The 18,902-nt window shown below is 41.1% G+C and overlaps 1 protein-coding gene across 1 annotated transcript in view; it reads right to left on the bottom strand.

The window, feature by feature from the left end:
• The window catches only part of agmo (alkylglycerol monooxygenase), a 65,372-nt gene extending 49,525 nt beyond the window's left edge, over nt 1-15,847 (bottom strand). The window contains exons 1-3 of the mRNA XM_084727587.1: nt 15,447-15,847; nt 9,704-9,834; nt 8,178-8,329 (exon numbers count right to left, since the gene is read on the bottom strand). Of these exons, the coding sequence (XP_084583713.1) occupies nt 8,178-8,329; nt 9,704-9,834; nt 15,447-15,566 (403 nt within the window). The 5' untranslated portion in view covers nt 15,567-15,847. The remainder of the gene's footprint in view (nt 1-8,177; nt 8,330-9,703; nt 9,835-15,446) is intronic.
• Between the last annotated feature and the right edge of the window lie 3,055 nt (nt 15,848-18,902).

The following is an 18,902-nucleotide window of genomic DNA, read 5'->3' as shown; positions in this document are numbered from 1 at the left end:
ACATCCTGTAGCCCTGTAGCAGACTGGATTGTTCCTGGGGGTTTTGCCGTAATGTACAGAAGCACAACTTTATAACTTCACTGATTTGTGTGAAACTGGATCATATTTTATGGATTAAGTATTTTTTATTTTCCCTTCTGATGTCCTTCAACTGCTCAGCTTCAATTCTCAGTTATTTAATAACAGAGTTTTCCTGATGGACAGATAGCTCTAGCTTAGTTGCTGCTTCCTCGCCCTGGTGTGCCGGGAGCCAAACCCAGCAAGAAAACCACCTCGATACTGTAGCCTGTTCCCTGTCGTCAAAATGGCTTCCATTGGTCTCTGAGGCTGTTTTGGAACCGGTCTGGTCGTCGTGTTGACACGGCGCGTTCAGTCCGAGGAGTCTAAAAGAACCGCTCTCCGTTTTTGCTGTAGACTGCTATAAACACCAATCAATGTCTGCAACAAGTCCATCTCTGGCTGCGTAACCAATAAGCACGCCTCTGGCTGTTTCAAGGGAACTATTAAGATCAATGGACAGGAAATGCATCACACTAAAGGAAGTAATGAAACTATTTCACTGGACCTTTAAGCAATTCCTAGATGTTTCTGGGATATAAGAGTAACACAGAGCAGCAGCAGCCAGTGTGGTGAGACAACTGCAGCGTAACTCCATTACCTCACATATAATCAGAGTACGGACAGCTGACTGGCTGATTAATGGCTTCAGCCTGGCTGGCATGCCTGAATATAGATGCTGCCCGGGAGCAGAGTTGCTATTAGTGGCACTCGCGATATGAGGTTAGAATAAACAGAATCAACAGGCCTGTCAACAACATGGCCGCATCCGAACCGAGTCGGCCTCCTGCTCACCCAAAACCATCTGGTCCGAGGCGGCTTCAGAATAGAAAAGTTTTGAACATATATAGTCTGTCTGATGGTGGAAGAGGACCAGAGGGGAAAGCAGCAGACAGAATGTGGGGTAAAGTGGAGTTTGTTTTTCTATTCTTGTCAGTCACCAGGTTATTGAACCACTGTGTTTATAAAAACACAGATTCTATTGCTGTTAATACATAAACCAATGGTTACGTATGTGTAGCAAGGGTCACGGATTAGAGGCGGAAACTGCCTAGAAATCTGTCAGCAATCTTCAAAAGCAAAAGAAAACCAGGGCTACACAATATGGTAAAAAAAAAAAATCATGATTCATGATTAGTGGGAAAGATCATTTTTGCATCACACTTTTTATTTTCTCTGAAAAAAATTTAAATTTAAATTTAAATCATGATGAAGTGACATTTGTTGGGGTCTGTAGCAAACAAACATGAACAAATTAGATTTGTAGGTCAGGGCATCTCTGCGGCACTTCAGAACTTCATTATGATGTTGTTTTGTCACACATTATTCTTTTATGAATTGCAGCTTTTGCAATTTTTAAATTACACTTTGGGCATTTTGCAGTTCTGATAATATTTCGATTAATTGTCCAGTCCTAGATAAAACCATTAAAAAATGCAACAAGAACAGATCATTAAAGGAGCAATATGTAAGACTCCAGCGTTGAAAAATGCCTACTATATTCAGTCCCTATTTAAGATACAATCTACAGCTGAAGCAAGTCGTTTTCCTCGCCCCCTCCTCCCCAAACTCTGAGCTGCAGACAGGTTGCCTGCAGGCTGCAGGGACACGAAGCCTGCACGAGTGCTCGAGTCAAGTCCTCCACTTTAAGCTGATCAGCTGTTTATAACTGTCAGTTGTCCGTCAATGTAAAGTTAAGCACAGTATCCTGAAAACAAAAGCCCACACTCTGGAGTTGGACTTAGTGACTGCCTGTCTTAGTGCTTGACAGACTCCATCAACATATTGCCCAAATTAACTGTTATAAACATTTACCCTTCTAAAAGATTATAAATGAATTTATGAATAATTGTTAGGACTCATAAACAGACACTTACTTATTCAGCAAAGCTTTTGCATCAGTTTTAATGTCAATAAATATGAAATCAGAATACAAAAACAGTAATTTAAGCCTGGAATAAAAAGTTTGAAAGGGGGATGCTGCGCAAGACGAACAAAAAATTACACTCTGACAATGAGGAGCGACCACAAGTCCTGTGCTGAAAATTGATCAGCTGTTCCTAAGTGCCAGTTTATTTTTATTTCAATGTAAAGTTAATCCTGTTATTCTGATAACGAAACCCCACTGCTCTGTGGATTGGAGTTCAGTGACTGCCTGCTAGACTCCATTAAAGTGTTGCTTGATTTTACTATATTCACTCCATCTAAAGGATTATTAATTATTTCTTACCACTCATAAATATACACTCACTGATTTGGTGAACATTCTGCATTAATTTTAACTATAATAAATGTTAAACGGGCAAAAAAAAACAAAACACACATTCTGAAGTAGCGTTTCTTTGCCGGAGAAGCTTTTATTTCGTTAGCATGTTTTGCTAATGTCTGATGACATATCATGGCCATTTAATGATTGACTGCAGTAAATATATTCAATGTTTTTCTTTAAGAAAGCATGGTTCAGTAACACTACAGTATATCAAGTCAAGACATGCACCGATGATAAGAGTTCAAGTAAATATTGATATCCAGAGATAAATGAGCACTTCAATTGAGTCTGTGTGTGCTCAAAGGTCATTCAGAAGCCAATATTCAAAGTAAAATAAATAAAGGACACAAATACAGTCGAGTAACAGGCTTTTCTGACGATGGAGAACCCTGGTTTTCATTGGTGTCTAAAGGCCAGCAGATTTTCAATCTGTCGGTATCTCCAGGAACGCAGCATCTGGCAAGAGCGAAGCCTGAGCAGTAATGTGTCCTCGGTAAAGACGGCATCAGCACAGACGACCGACTGCCTTTCAAAGTACTTTCCACTTAATTATCTTTGAGCTGTCCTTTCATGTGGAAGTCATGAGAGGAAAACTAGGGAAAAAAATGGCCATAAAACTGGTCAAACTGAAAATGATATTTTACAGTGAGGCTAATAATGGCTCAGATTTCCCAGCAGAGGATGTCACTTCTGCCTCTTTCTGCAGATTTCTATTGTAATCTTTCCCTTATTATGCAATATGAAGATTTATAGCTCGCATGTCTTGACACAATAGGATTATAGATGCTGTTTTTTGCCTCAAAACAGCAGGAACACTGCACGACTGTAAAACTGTTCCAAGATATGAGTGCAATAAAATGAGACAGGCCCTCCTAAAGCGGTGTTACATGACAATTTGACACTCATTAAACTGCTGAAAAATACTTTCTAGCCGCATCCTACATCTGTCTCATTCCTCAGCGCTTCATTATAGGCAACGTCCATCCCACACGTTGGAGTATTTTGGTTGAACCTTGCTCTGGAAAGAGCCGGAGGTCAGAGTCTGGTTGACCGAGACGACCTCGGCTGACCAGAGTGAGGAGCGAGGACCGTGCCGGCCCTGTCCTGCGGTCGGGGAGGACTTTGGTAACAAGGGGAAAAGCTTATATCCTGAGCGAGCGCTGCGGGCACTCAGCACCAGACAATTATCTGCGACCCCACAATGTTCCATAATAACAAACCCAACAGCCTGGAAGAAGAGGAAATGAAAGTAAGTGGAAAGTTGTTTTTTTTTTGAGACATAAAAATGATTCTGCAGTTCAAAAATAAAAGAATTCCGACCAAATGAACCGAGCAGACGTATGTGATGCTGCAGACGTCATTCCTCTGCATCGTCAGACAATGAGGGCAACGACGGGAACACACATCATTAAATTTTCAGGTTTCACTGAGTATTACTCAGCAGACACATAACCACTGTAATTCTAAAAATAAGATCACACACATGGATCAACAACCCTCGAAACATCAGTGTGTGCTTCTCCTGGTTTCCTTTGCTGACAAAACATCAGTCTGGAGTTTGTTCACGTTACGGATAACTTGGTATTTTCCAAATCATGGGTCACAAAAACTGATCCACCCCAGTTTGCTGCCAGATTTGAGGTATTGGTTCAGTTTAGTTTTACTGTGTCATAAAACAACCTACACATAAACACACCTTTCCACACATTCGACAAGAAATCAAGAAAACAAACAAACAATAACGAGACTTTTTTTTTTTCACTCTTTGATTTTTGTGGATCACACTGAAAAGGGTTTTGTACATAAACTCACTGGTAGCTCTGCAAATAGACTTATGGCATCCCGTCATCCTGCCAGGTAAGAGATCGGTCCAGTCCCTATGATGTAAATATTCTAAACATGTCCGCTCTTATCTGCCAGAGTGTGTCTTTCCTGGTGATCCTATATTTAGTGACAGCAGAAACACAGCAGTTCATATATATATACAAAGGACTCATTCCAAGGTGCTATCTTCAGTTGATTATACACCACCAAATTCATATTCTACTCCATTTGTGCCTTATTTTGCTAATAAATCCTCCCAAATGTCGCAGACTGGAACAAAGTTTGATCTCTTTCACAGAAAATAAATGTATTGTTTTACATAACTGCTCGAACCACAGCAGAGTGGAGTGAAACTGCACTTTTTAAAAGAAAAGGCTTTTACATGCACACAAGAACCAGCTTACTCCTGATATTCATGTTTATTGTACAACATGCAGCTCAGTAAATACATCCCATATCATGTTAGTTCCTCTTCAGTTTACTTTCAATTTCAGGCAGACTTTGGATTTAATTATTTTGGTTTCAAGGGCACAGCTATAAATATTGATTCGTCATGCGAATGCACCACAGTGATACTTTGACTGTCCTTGAAAAGTGTCTTCTTCATGCAGAAACACATGTAAAGACTTGATGGAAGTTGAAAATGAAGTTTGAATGTTCCTGAGAGGTCTGATTTCTCTTCCGCTTGTTTATCAAGTTTGCTTAATCCAATTTAGACAATTTGTTTTAAGAAAACCAAGTTACTAAAGAAGACTGAAAACAAGCTGCTTCCATTAACCTTTTATGTTATTGTACTGTAATTCATTTAGGGCTGAAGAACCATGCTGTTTCTGTTTCTATAGCTACTGTAGAAACATGGCGGTGCAACATGCTGGACTAGAAGTCTTAAGACGTCCAGTAAACTTCTTCACTCTTTCACAAAAAGCAGGGTATCTATTGGATGAATATACCGTCTATCAACAATGGGCTGAATCCATTGCAACTTGCTTTTTGGGTTGATTATTTGACATATTATGATGCTAATTTAATAGTTTGCAGAGTGACAGCTGCTGCTCTGCTGCCTGCTGACCACGAGTGTGCTGAGCTGAGAACGGCCTGCAGAATTAGACTCTTTGCACTCTTTTCACGCGGTGAATTAAGGATCTAATTCGACCAAACCAGAGTTGCCAGTTGTTGGAAGAGTGAACAGACTAACAAAGATGGTTTAGGTGAGTTTTTCATGAATTGAGTGTGTTTTACGAGGAGTTAATGAGGAGAAAAAAGGAGAAACTTGAATCCAGAAGGTGTACAGTTGTATTTCTACTTTTAAAAAGGAAAATAAGTGTGAGAATATTTAATTTCTTGTTACTTTGTAAGTGTATTTTGTTTATTGGACATAGAGAACATACGCAGCATGCGTAACATAGTGAATTTGCCGCTTGCGCAGATCTCCCAGCTGAGACCCAAGAGGACAGGAGGGGTGACGAAGATATCGACTGATGGCCTGACATGGTTTTACCATATCGCCTAACTCTAGTATCCTCTGAGTAAACTGATGCAGCTGAATGCTCCCAAATCCAATTAGATCACCTTCTCTGTACCTCTGCAGTCGCCTTGGTCTCAAGAAAGTTAGAACATGCATGTTAAACACACAGAGACACAACCATGATAATAATTATGTCCAATATTGTCTGTGCCATGGTGGCGGGAGTTAAACATACCTCCAGTGCATGGTAAAAGCAGAGCGGTGCAATAGAGTAAAAATGACCTCTACCAAGCATCCTGAGGCGATCTGAGTCACCTCAAAATCATGTCGGGCAGTTTTTGGCGAGCCGCGGCAGACGGTTTAAAAACACAGCTTCTGTTTAGCCAGATTCTAACACCAACAAAGCAGCAGTGGACTTTCATCCAAAACTATGCGGACTAGACGGCGGGCAGCTTGATGTGCCACTGACACAAATAAACATCAGTGCTGGCCACAAATAAATACTTCTCTTCCGGTGTGCTGTGTGGCAGCCGAGCATCTGGCACGTGCATCAGTGAGCCAACACACATGGAAAGATGTGGAGCCACTACTGTAGAAATACCGTATCCGGTATATATTTTTTTTATTTCTGTTTTTTATAGTGATGCTGCAGGACGTTGCTGCTTTAGAGCCATGACTATATACAGCTCGTTGCTGTGAGAGCTCCGGGTTAAGACCACAGCCCTCTAGAGACCACGGCCTCTCACATCTGCACAGCTCTAAACCAGCTGGATGTAACTCAAAAATAATTGCTTCCTCCACAACGTCCAGGAAAGCATGATGTGTGTACTATCTTCATGACTCCTCCCTGCAGGGATGGCAACTAAATCAACATTTTACAACCATTTTTCATCAGCTCGCTTTGTAGTTTTGTGTTCGCATTATCCGAGGGACGCTTGAAAGAGGAGGGGAGAGATTGCTCATCTGGAGCTGGTGGGTAGTTGAGTTATGTCGGCAAAGTAATCTAACATTTAATATATTTAACACTGAGAACACACACAACACTAGATGCTCCGCCATCGTTGTTATAATTTCAATGTGTAAAAACTTAAGAAGTGTATCTTTGAAGCATGAATGGGTTGGAAGCAGCATTTAGCTTGTTTAAAAGTTTCTAATATCATTTTAAGACTTTTTCCACCAGGAAAAGTGGCTGCTGTTAAAATCCATAGTAAACACAATGAATCCAAGCTGACCACAGCCACTTTGCTCCTTTTTGGCTGGACCGGAGCGAGGGGGGGGGGGGCAGCACGGTAAAACAGAAAATCTGTGGCTGATTTAAGGTCTTTTCACACCAGCTGCAGGTTTTATTTTCTCTGTGCTAATAACTCTTCACACCAACAACGAACTTCGCTGAGCAAAACTGCTGCTTTTACTTTTTCGGGCTGCTGTCAACTTTTCCGAAGTTTTGCTTGCGACACGTACACCAATCAAACTGCATGCTGATGACGACATCACATCCAAAACATTCAACATGGAGGATCGCTTGATTCACAGAACAGAAAAAGAAAAAGAACTACAGAGACAACAATGTCAAAGACGACGTATGGAGAGGAATAACAATGTGTTTTCGTGCCATCTATGTTTATCCATGTCACAGTTGGTGATCTGGCCTTTAGCAAATAATGAAGCTACAAAGTTGAGTTTCCCCATTGACTGTTGCTCTTTAAAAATTAATATACACAAACACTCTACGTCCTCAGGAGACGACACAACACACGCAATGACATCACTTTTGGTGTGCACATCCTCGCTCTACATCTAAACATAAACAAAGGTTTACAGCCAATACTGTGTGGATCATGGATGCTGCCACTTCCTGTATCCGTTTCAAATTAAAAGCCCTTGTTATAAAATAAAAACCCTCTTCTGATTGGTAAAAAAAAATCCCAACCCAACACATCCCGGGTGCTTTGTGTTTACGTGACTCTGGAGTTTCACTGGTTTTGGTGTCTCATTCGAGAGGGTTTCACCACAGCCAACACACTGCTACTGGCTCAGCATCACAGCCTCCCACCATGAATCCTAATTTAATGATGTCATGGTCGTATTTCCCCACCACACGATTGGGAGCTTTTACTGATGCAGGGTTGTCTCCGTCATCACTATTTCATTTCATAAACTGATCCACTTTGTGTCTCTGGTACAGTAACAGTGGCAAAAAACTGTTTCTACCTGATGATGTGTTGTGATTGAAGTGGGTATATTCGAACGTACCTATTCACTGAAATTATACATTCTAATTTTGTATATTGTGTAAGCACATTTACAGAGACTTGGGTGAGTATCACTTTACAAATTTCCGTTGTGAACTCACAACAGCACTGTGTCTGCTGCCACATCAAAGGAGAAACACACATGTTACTATGTAATATGCAGTGGAGGAACCACACAGCTTGGCAGCAAATATTTAGCAAAAAAACAAGAACAATGTGAAAAAGTTCTAATAATCTAAACTTATTAGATCTGAATCCCCGTCTTTCTTTGTGACCTGCGTGAATCAGTGCGAGTGTCTTGTGTTGGTACCGTGAGCGAAGCGGTGGACCCAGTAGTAGCAGAAGTCTACGCCCAAGAAGGAGAACCACCAGGTCCAAGCAGAGTCCCAGGGCAGCTCCAGCAGGCGGTAACGGTCCCACACATACATGTACGCTGTCAGCTCACAGCCTCTCATGAACAACCTGAGGGAGGGACAGTCAGTTCACAGTGTGTCCATGAAGGGACAATATATAGTTCCTGTTAAAGTTGCACGATACAAGGTATGTATGAGTTCAATGGTTGATGCAAGTTTCCTTTATATATTCTAATGAAGTATAAAAATAAATATTTGTAGCATCTAGCATCCTAAAATGGTTAAAATCCAGTGCAAAAAGTCCTTAAAACATTCACTACACCATCTTACCACTCGAAACTCATGCATGCCTGCCAACTCTCACATTTTTCCTGGGTTTCTCCCATATTTCATCTCCCAGCGCTCTCTCGCTTTGTTGTTCTCCTGGGAAACTCATGGCTCTCAAACTTTATAATGAACAGTCAACATAAACGGATCCATAAGTTTTGCATGTTTGTCTGACACAGGCCAGGTCAGGGTGCAAAAGCATGCGTTGCACCTCCAGTTTAATATTTTGCAGCCTCAGTTGAAATCTGAATGATAAACGCTGAGTGCGAGGTGGTGCACAGACTGTGTGTCTCCATGTGCACCTCTGAAACAGCTGTGCCAGTCGGAGTTAAACAAACACAGTTAGTCACAAGATTTACCTCAGGAAATATCCAATATGGTTGGATGGTTCAGAGCGTCACAGCGTGATCACACATCACCACAAATTTGCATCCAGTGACAGATGAGTTTGATTTTCCATCAGATAATAACGATTGAAACGAAAAATCACGCTGGGTCACATAGATCAGCAATTAATTTTAAACAACAGCGTTTACACTGCAAAGTGTATCAAGGATAAAAAGAAAGAGACGAGCCAAGCATAAAGAAGCAGAACCAGTCTGATGTGTGTAGGGAGCTGTATGCTTTTAATCAGTTTGGTGTTTTCAGCTGATTTAAGGAGGGTGAACACAGTTAGCAGGCCGTGCAAAACAGCACTGTGCTCTGGCACTATACTTCACAGAGGCTGCTGCTGCGTCCTGCTGCAAAATATCTGAGGGCAACTTCAATCTTATCTGGACTATGTTGGCCTTAAGAGAACAATATTCAACGAGACTCCCCCAGTGAAATTGATGCCCTTGTGCATGAAGAAGGAAATGGGACACAGCTTTTGATTTGTCCACACTCTCTGGACCTGCTGAATAATATCATATACCACCTGATGCACCCATTTCCTGTTGCCCACATTCATTACCTGCCTTTGGACAAAGTAATGGTCCTTCACAAAGCAACAGTTAAAGTTGCGGTAGTTTCATTCAAAAAAAAGGAAAGGCAGCTATTATAATGATAAAATGTCTGATAAAAAGGTCAAAACAAGTAGCACATCAGTTTTTCTGGTACTAAATTCAGCACATCCATCTTATTATATCATAATAGTTGGAGCTGCCTGAACACTCACATTGGGAGTCTGGAGATCATTCCAGCAGATACGGAGGTGAGTCCATCGCTGATTGTGACCACTGGGGCTCCTGTCTTCAGCACGCCCACCACCAGCTCCAGCACCATCAGTCCTACAAAGAAAGGAGTGGCCTGCACACACACACACACACACACACACACACACACACACACACACGGAGAATCATGATTCAGCATTGTTACAAACTGTAAAAACAAGGCAGTTTCAAGTCCACTGTTGCTTTTAACAGTTGTGTTGAGTTTGAATATTTGTCTTGGCAGATGAGATAAAAGCTCGTGGGACTTTCATGTCCTGTGATCCATGATGTTTGTTTCGCTGTGCGAGGCTGAAGCAGCGGGTCTAAAGCCACAGTGTATTGGCAGATCGGAGATCACAAACATTTGTCTGTGCAGAGCTGCGCTGGAGGGAGAAATGATCTCATTGGTTATCAGTCATTGGCGCTGACACACCACCTACTATTTTCATTGTTAGTGCTGTCAGGCGGACACCAGGCAAAATAAAACAGGAAGAAAAATAAAACAGGAAAAGACTATGAAATTTAATTGTCTTGATGTTTAGTGATAAAACACAACCATACAAAGTAATCTAGGTAAAATTAAGCTATTAGCCCGTCAGTCTAACTAACCATAACCCGCAATTTCCAACAGGCCTGGCTGCGTCGCGTTACAGCCACGCTGCAGCAGCCATCCACGGCCATTCTGGACATGCTTATGATTCCACCAGAAGCGACTCGCCATGTCCCAGAAGCAGCTCTCCGCTCCGCTTCAAATACACGCCAAGTCTATCTTTGATGGATGCCGTGTCAGTTAGCACAGAGCAGATCAAACGGGCAGGCTGTCAGACACAGAAGAGGAGAAAATAAAATAAAATCTAAAAGACCCCGTGCAGACTCACAATCAGAAAGACAGACAGACAAGGAACCACTGAACCACGCAGCCTGCTTATCCGTGGCAGAAGCACAAAGAGCAAGGCAAGAGGACCTAATCAACAAAATCTGAGCAAGTAAACACAATCAGGCGTGAAAAATACTCCACTGCTGAAACGCTTGTGAAACGGCGGATCAAAACCGTGGCGCAGACATGCCGTGCCTGGTGGAATCAACTGGTCATGGTGTGTAGCAGATAAATCAAGCTAGCTAGCGAACCATTTGAGAATAAAGTCTAAGAAAATATTGAATAACTCATTATATTCTCAGTTTATACTTAACAGTTCCTGCTGCACATCTTTGCTAATTATCAAAATTTTGTTCCAAAGGCCGGGGCTGTTCTCGCTGTTTTTTAAATTCTTGAAGTATTTTTTGTCACTGTAAATTCCTGTGACGTGATGACCTGAATATTAACTATAGCTTTTTTTCTGTACGTTTAAAATAGCCTACCCATGAGCCTCAGCTGCTGCTGCTATGGAGAAGATGCCAGTCAGATGTGTGAATCAGAGTGTTTTATCATTAAAACTGGGAACAAACTTGCTAAATTAGCTACTAAACTAAATTGCTGAATGTATTTTTAGCTTCCTACAAAGAGTCACTTTTAGCTCATAGCTGCTGATAGCGGAACACACTACAGCATTTTAAAATCTAAGTGAAACATTTTGGGATGACAGGACAAAACTTAGCTTACACCTACATGCTCGTGATAATCACAGCCAAATTTATTACCAATTAGGTTTAGATATACAAGGAATTTCTTCCGTTTTGGTGCATATTTTATGTAACCATGCTTATATCTTTGACCTTTTATCAAAGAACCAGACATTTTCTAACACGGCTGCTCATCTTTTGCACTGCTGACTGAACCAGGAAGGTTTTATGTTGATTCAAGCCTCAGAGGAGCTCCAAGTATCAGTCATCTAACGATGCAGAAACTGAACAGGACTTGCATTTCCCAGGGTTCCTAAAATAACTTATTCTGCTTCACAATCCTATGTGTGAAAAGATGAAGTTTAAAGGAGTAAATCTACTGATGATTTCTAAGTGGAGGGAACAATAAAGGTGAAATCACAGTCCATGCTACTGCACATATTGTGGCAGCATGTCCTGGTCTTTCGTGGAAACTATTAGCATTGAGAAAAGTTGGTTTATTTATTTCTCTTCACTTTGTTACATGGTATATTAAGTTAATTTAAGAAGTCCCTTCTTATTAAAACTAGCTTGCTAACAAAGTTCCTCCTGTATCATCAACTTCAGACACATGCTGCAGCAATATGGTGGACAAATGTGTGATCCATCAAGACAAACAAACCTAGGATGTTTTTCATTTTAATCAGCAGCTATTTTAGCACAGGATGCCACATGAGTTTCAAACAAAATTTAAAATTCTACTTTCCATAAGTTGCAAAGAATGGATTAAATTTCTAGCCATGGCCAAACAAATGGTGAGCGCTAACCAAACAGTCAGTGACAGGCCTCTATTCTAACTGTGCTGGAAACATGTAATAACCTCTTAATGGGTCTGTCAAACATGGAACCAATTAGTGAGGGACGTAGTTAGCAAACAGGTCACGACTGCGACTTCAGCAGCGTGTCAGACCTGCTGGTTAGCTTTAGCTTGAAGGCGCTCATTGACCAAGTGACTGCAGTCGTAACTGGGACACATGGTCCCGCCAAGAGTGAGGAATGAAGGGCGTGACGAGACCGCAGAGGAGCACATCTGCAGGTGGGGAGGGAGGAAGTGTGTGTGTGTGTGTGTGTGTGTGTGTGTGTGTGTGTGTGTGTGTGTGTGGATGGAAGTGAGAGTGAGTATGCATGCATGTGTGTGTGCAAATCCACATGTGAATGCTTCCACTTTAGCGTGCAGGTGTGCGACGTGAGTGTGTGTGTGAATGCTTGTGCACAAGCAGAGGCGAGAGCGCCACCAGGGACCTGCGATCACACGCAACGCTCCAACATCTGGCAGCAGACTGCAGAGCTGCAGCTAACAAATGGGCTCACAGTGCAGGCAGACCTCCTCCGATCCCGCTGAGAGAGAGATTATCATTCTGGACGGCGGCCTAAAACCTCCCCTCCTTTATTCTCTCCTGTCTAGCAGATAGTTTTACCTCCGCAGCTCAGCGTTCTTGACAGCTCGGGACAAAATTATTCAGCAGGGCAAGTTGATTCTCATGCTGTGCAAAAAAGAAAGCTTTCTTTTGGCCTTTTCATCACTGTCTTCTTATTTTTTCACATTTCTCTTTCTTTATTTGATGTAATTCGTCCTCCATCTTATTTGGTGGGGTATTTTAATTCCATTTTTGATCTTGCATTTTATCTTTTTACAAATAAATAAAAAATCACACTAAAGAAAGGCCATTTTATACTGCAGCAGACTTTCTCCCTGTGTGGACCGTTTGTTGTGGCATCTAATAATTTTATTTTGCTCTGAATTCGACATTACACGGATCATGACATTTGTGGACCAGATGTCTGCATTTTCCCCAAGCAGCCTTTTTTTTTTATAAGGTCATGGACGACTGATGTTGGCTGAAAACACGCAGACTGACAATACACTTTTATCACCGCTGCTGTCTGAGAAAAATACTGCGTTTGCATTCAAATCACTGCATAGCTGAGAGACCTGGAAACTACCCACAAACCCATAATTCCAAACAACTCCAAAATTAGAAGATTGTGTTTTGTTTTTTCTAATTAATTTGGCCTGTCGGGATCAGAGAACAACAGTTGTGCGGAATAATTAATGACACGTCACAAACTGTAAACAGTGCTGAGTCACTGACTGCTCACACACACCCATGCAAAATTTTATCACCATCGAGCCCTGCAGCAATAACAAATTTGTTTAATCACGGTTGGTAGTGAATTATACGGACTCCTGCTGCGGGGGTAATTGTTCTCCTCCCCTGATGTGCCCCATAAAACCTCATAACAAACATGTGTTGTTAAACCTGCACCAGACATTCGCCGTAAATAAACGTCAACTGAGACACTGTAAACTGACAGTAAGAAGTAGAAGAAACCCAAATTAACACACAGGACTTTCACCCAGGAGGCCGGTGTTTCAGTCCCGTGTGAATCCAACTTTATCTAAAGTTTTAAGTTACATAATGTTACGAGTAACTTATGTCACGTGACTCAAATTTCTTTTAACCTAAATCATAATATTTTCCTAAACCTAACCGAGTTGTTTTGTTGCCTACGCCTAACCAAATAGTGTAAATGTCATTTTTGTTACTATGACGATAAAGCTAACTTGACAACTTGATCTGGTCTTTGCTTCTTGCATCACCTGCATTCAAAATTGGACCTTGCACGCAAGTCTTGTGCAGATTAAAGAGAGCAGGTCGTGCATTAGACATGCATTTTTCACGCTGACTGAACTTTGCATATCAGTCAATACAGAGTACCGATCCATGGGTTAATTATTATTATTTTGTAACAGCTGTATATTACTAACCCTGTTTGGATGTGATATGATTGGTGGTTCAGGTCAAACCTTTTGTAAAACATGAACAAACACATAAAGCAAATGAATGCCATAAAACATGACTTCTTCATCCTGGGGAAAAAAAGGCATACATAACACTGCTGAGAAGTCGCAGGGTCCCGTTCCAGGGTAAACAAATCCCGTGGTATCGGATCGGTGCTTAGACTTGCATTACCCGCCAATACAAATACCAGTATTTTAGGCAGCATCTGAGGTATTTTCTGATAGTCATATCAGTATCAGAACAACCCCAGTGTATATATGTGATTTTAGGTCTGATGTGTAAAAGCAATTTTAATCTCAGTAAAACAGAATAAATGAAGCTTACTCTGACGAACTAAAATAAGATAACAAAACATGGCTATTGTTAGATAATAATCTTGTATCCACAAAACTTAACCTCTACAGGTCCTCTGGAAAAACAAACTTAGGTTTGGTTTGATTACATAATGACATGTAGACACTAGGAGTGGGAATCCCTTTGCACCTCACAATTTGTTTTGATGCAGAGGGCTAAAATGCAACTATAAAAGACTTACTGATGCATCTTGAAGCAACAAAAGTTTAAGCTTTTAAGCAAGCAGGTCGTGGTTGGATTGTCTCCGTCTGCAGTTGCTCACACTCTGCCATCTTCTCCAAAACTCCAGAAGTAGCCTAATTCAGAATGTTAATGTGACACATGCTTACGTGTCTCCCAAACAATGTAAGTGAATGGTGACCATTTTGCAAACAACTGGGAAAAAATCTTAAAAGAGATTCTGCAGCAATGTATTCCTGCAGACTTAAAAACTAAACCCAACCTTCAATCAGCATCTGTATATATATATATATATATATATATATATATACATATGTGTGTGTGTATATATATATATATATATACATATATACATATATATATATATATATATATATATATATATATATATACACACACACACACACATATATATATATATATAGCTATATAGCGATATAGAGAGGGTTAGATGTGTGGGAGATATTCACAATATGAAAATGTCCTGAGAAATGTCTTACAATATTCATGTTATGCCAAAATGTTGGAGCTTGAACCAGTGAATGTTTGGCATTTTTGCTTGATAAAAGATATATATATGTGTGTGTGTACATCTTCTGTGATTTCACCACTTTTGCAGCAGAAGAGTCTTTGAGTTTTTCTTCCAGATGACAATCAAGGTCATCTGAGGTGTCTCTGACAGAGATGTTGAACTTGTTTGACTTCTGCACAATAAATCACCACACTGGCGGTTGTTAGAAGACGTGAGTGAAAGCGAGGCTGTACCCACCTGCTGCACATACTGAGGAACATCCTCCACTTTCTGAAAAGATGATTCGTTCGGTGTGAGCATGAAAAACATGGTCCGGACCCCCCGGGACACCGAGTCCAGCTGCGCTGCTTCAGCCATGACAGAAAGCACCGCGTTCACCGCTGCAGGCTCCAGGTGAGCTTCTGTTACCTGTGCAGGTGTTAAAATCACACCGGGCTCCTCCCGTTCAACTTAAAGTACCTCTACTCGTCGCCTCACGCGCTTGTTTTCCTCTCTGAAAAGTTAAGTAGGTCGGTTACGAAACAGGGAGAGACCAGCTGATGTGCAGCTTTCTCACATACAGGAAGCCGGGACAGTTCCACATTAAAGGTGCAGGATACTGTCACTACTGCGAACATTCACCTTCAATGCATCGTTTATAAGAGGCGAGTTTACCTTTGGTCAGAGTGGTACTTGTGTCGCGTTCACTGGCACTGTCTCTCGCGAGAGTTTGTTTACAACTCATGCAGCCTGTTGTTTGTTTACTCAGTACTTCAGAGTGCAGTTCACTGGACACCCAAAGTCAAGTTAGCCATGTGTTCGCATTCACACTCTCACTGCAGTATGTTGTGTGGTGTTCAGAGCTGGTTTAGATAAGACTGAATATCAAAAGTATTAAACAGGGCCGGAACCAGGATTTTAGTTCTCCCGGCCCCCTTTCATCCTGATGGGATTTCTCATTTTAACCAGACATTAAAACGTTTATATTTACACCAGCCTAACTTAAAATTTCATGCTTTATTTACCTTCATACTTTATTTCCCAAAATTAAGAAAAAAGCCACTCCACACCGTAAGAAGTAAACTTTGGTGGGGGAATGTCTTTTAAAGTTGCCTAAAAGTGAAAATATATAAAATAATAGTTCACATTTTGGGAAAAACACTTATCTGCTTTCTGGTGGAGAGTCATAAGATCATATATGGCTGTTAAATATAAGGCTGCAGATGGCTAGCTTAGCTTAGCTTAGCACAAAACCTTGAAACAGGCTTACTTTTGACCACCCACTTGGAGTGTCCGCTGGTTGCCTGGTAACTGCACAGAGCCAAAAAATAGACCCCTTTTCTGTTCGTAAACATGCATTATTTTTTCCCCCCAAGATCATTATGCTTAATGTGTTGTGGTTGGCTACAGCTACTGTACTCTAATTGGCTGTGAGCACAAGTGACCAGGCAGTTGGGAGGAGTTTCGCTCAGAGTCAGAGACAGAACTGTAACCCAGCTAGGAGGCTGGGCTTCGTGTCCCGAGTGAAGCTAAATGTCACTGTTAACTTATTTTTTAGACTTAGATGACTTATTATTTTCAGTTTTAATTTACATTTTGGTTGGGTTGAGGCACAAAAACTCCTTGGGTACGTTTAGGCAAGAAAACTACTTTGGAATGTTTACAAGAAGGTAATGGTGTTAAGGTTAAAGTAGACTTCCTCACATTACACATTGAGACAACAAATTCTAGCCAATCACAGCACAGTAGGGTCGGACTAGGCGCAACAGTCCTGGGGAAAGAAAAGCTCGATAGACTTTATGACTTTTTTTGTGGGAGGAGCTTAGGTGAAAGCAAAACAATAGAGAGGCAATGTCACGTCCTTTCAGTTGACATGGGGGCTTCAGAAAAAATGTTACCAGTAGTCAATGGCAAGAGATGAATAATTTATTGATCCCATTTGAATTGTGCCATGAATTACACGTTTGTTAATTTATAGGATAATTTTACAAGTCAAGAAAGTTGCTATTTGTCTGAATACTGTTGAAGTATGAAGCTGAAGTTGAAGTCCCTGAAGTTGAAGTTGACATCATAACTTTTTCCCTCCAAAACGTTAGCCGCTGAAGCTACGGTGGCTGTGTGTTTTCGTAGCAGCATGTAGTCACACAAGAAACAGGTCTTGCACTTTCTTTTGCTTATAAAAGGACCAAGAGACACTGGATAAAACTTCAGGTAAGATAACTTCTACTGGACAGCGATGTTGGTGTAGATGAGGTATATTGTGCAAGACAAGAGATGAAGTTCACTTAGCGGTTTCACATAAAACTAACCTACAACAAACCTTCTGTAAATTGCGATGTCCATGTCTTGTGAAGTTAGATTCTAAATTGAACAACATCATATTGTATGTGTAAGTCAAGGAACAATTCAAATGGGAAGAAAATATGATTTGTCTCTGACCGTAGATTGCTGATCACGTTCTTTCTTAAGTAACATTATCTAGCATTAGCTAGCAAGTTTTGCTGGCTTATTTCTTAACAATGACTGACGTAAATAAAACCTCCTCTGACTGTATATGGTTACTCACATTCTCGCTCATGTGTACACGCTCACTCAGTGGATGGACCACCTGTGTTCAACTGCCACAGGTTTAGACTAATATACTGGCTATCAGCAAGTGCCTGAGTCCTCGTTGTTTTTTGGGAGGAGATTTTTGTCATTTTCTTTTTGCTAAATCAGTGGTCTGCAGCAGACTCAGCAGAAAACTATTTTCACATCTAACGCGGTGAATTAAGGATTCATTTCAATTAAACCAGATGATCAGTCGTACTTTTTTCTTTAATAATGAAAATAGGTGTGAGAATATTTCCTCTTGTGAAAAAAAATATTTTTAGCTAATTTTGTTTATTTTTAAGGCCGCAACAATCTTCTGCAATGAAGTTGTCACAGTTTCTGTAGCATAAGTTTTTTTTTTTTTTTGTTTTTTTACAGGATGAGGTTAGTAGCCTCGTGCCCAAACATCCACCATTTCTGGCCTCTGGAATTGATTTGTTAGTCAACTCCCTTGTCCCGTTGTCCCCTAAGTAATGGGTTACAGTCTCACACCACATGAGACCAGACCAGTTTTGGGTTGTGCACAAGCTGCCTGCACGTCAAGCCCAACCAACTCCAGCTGCTGTGTAACGAAAGCCATAACCACAACTTGGCAGAAAGCAGGTAGGTTTTAGAATATCAAACCAGCTGCACAAGGCAGAACTAGGCTGGTTAGCCTGACAATTTCATTGCTTAGCCAGACAAAATAGTGTTTTTTGACATGCTTGTGAACCTGCCACTTGCTTCGATGACTGGAAAGGAGAGGATGGTGTGGTGCAGGGACGCACTGAGCTTTCTCTGTTTCGTCACACACTGGTTATTGAGGGAGTGCTAATGACCCTAAAGGCTTGCCTGCACTCTCACACGCACACACAACTTCATATGAACACTTGTGTGACCTTTAGTACAGTAAGACAGACCAAGGGACACCATGGATGGAAAAGTTCCTCATATGTGTGGGTTTGTTAATCAGTGGCTAGTTGTCAGACAGCAGAGTCAGATAAGGAGTGATGGTCGATGGACAGCTGAGCAGGTCGTGACATTCAGATAACCTGCCTGTAAAAGAAGATGAGGTCCAGTCACTGTAGATTACCGTAAGCAGATAAAATATAGATATGACCTGGTTACACATCTGACTATCTA

Source organism: Lutjanus erythropterus, chromosome 9 (assembly GCF_056507025.1).
Source record: "Lutjanus erythropterus isolate fLutEry1 chromosome 9, fLutEry1.hap2, whole genome shotgun sequence".
Taxonomy (NCBI): Eukaryota; Metazoa; Chordata; class Actinopteri; order Lutjaniformes; family Lutjanidae; genus Lutjanus; species Lutjanus erythropterus.
This window is presented reverse-complemented; position numbering and strand designations above follow the sequence as displayed.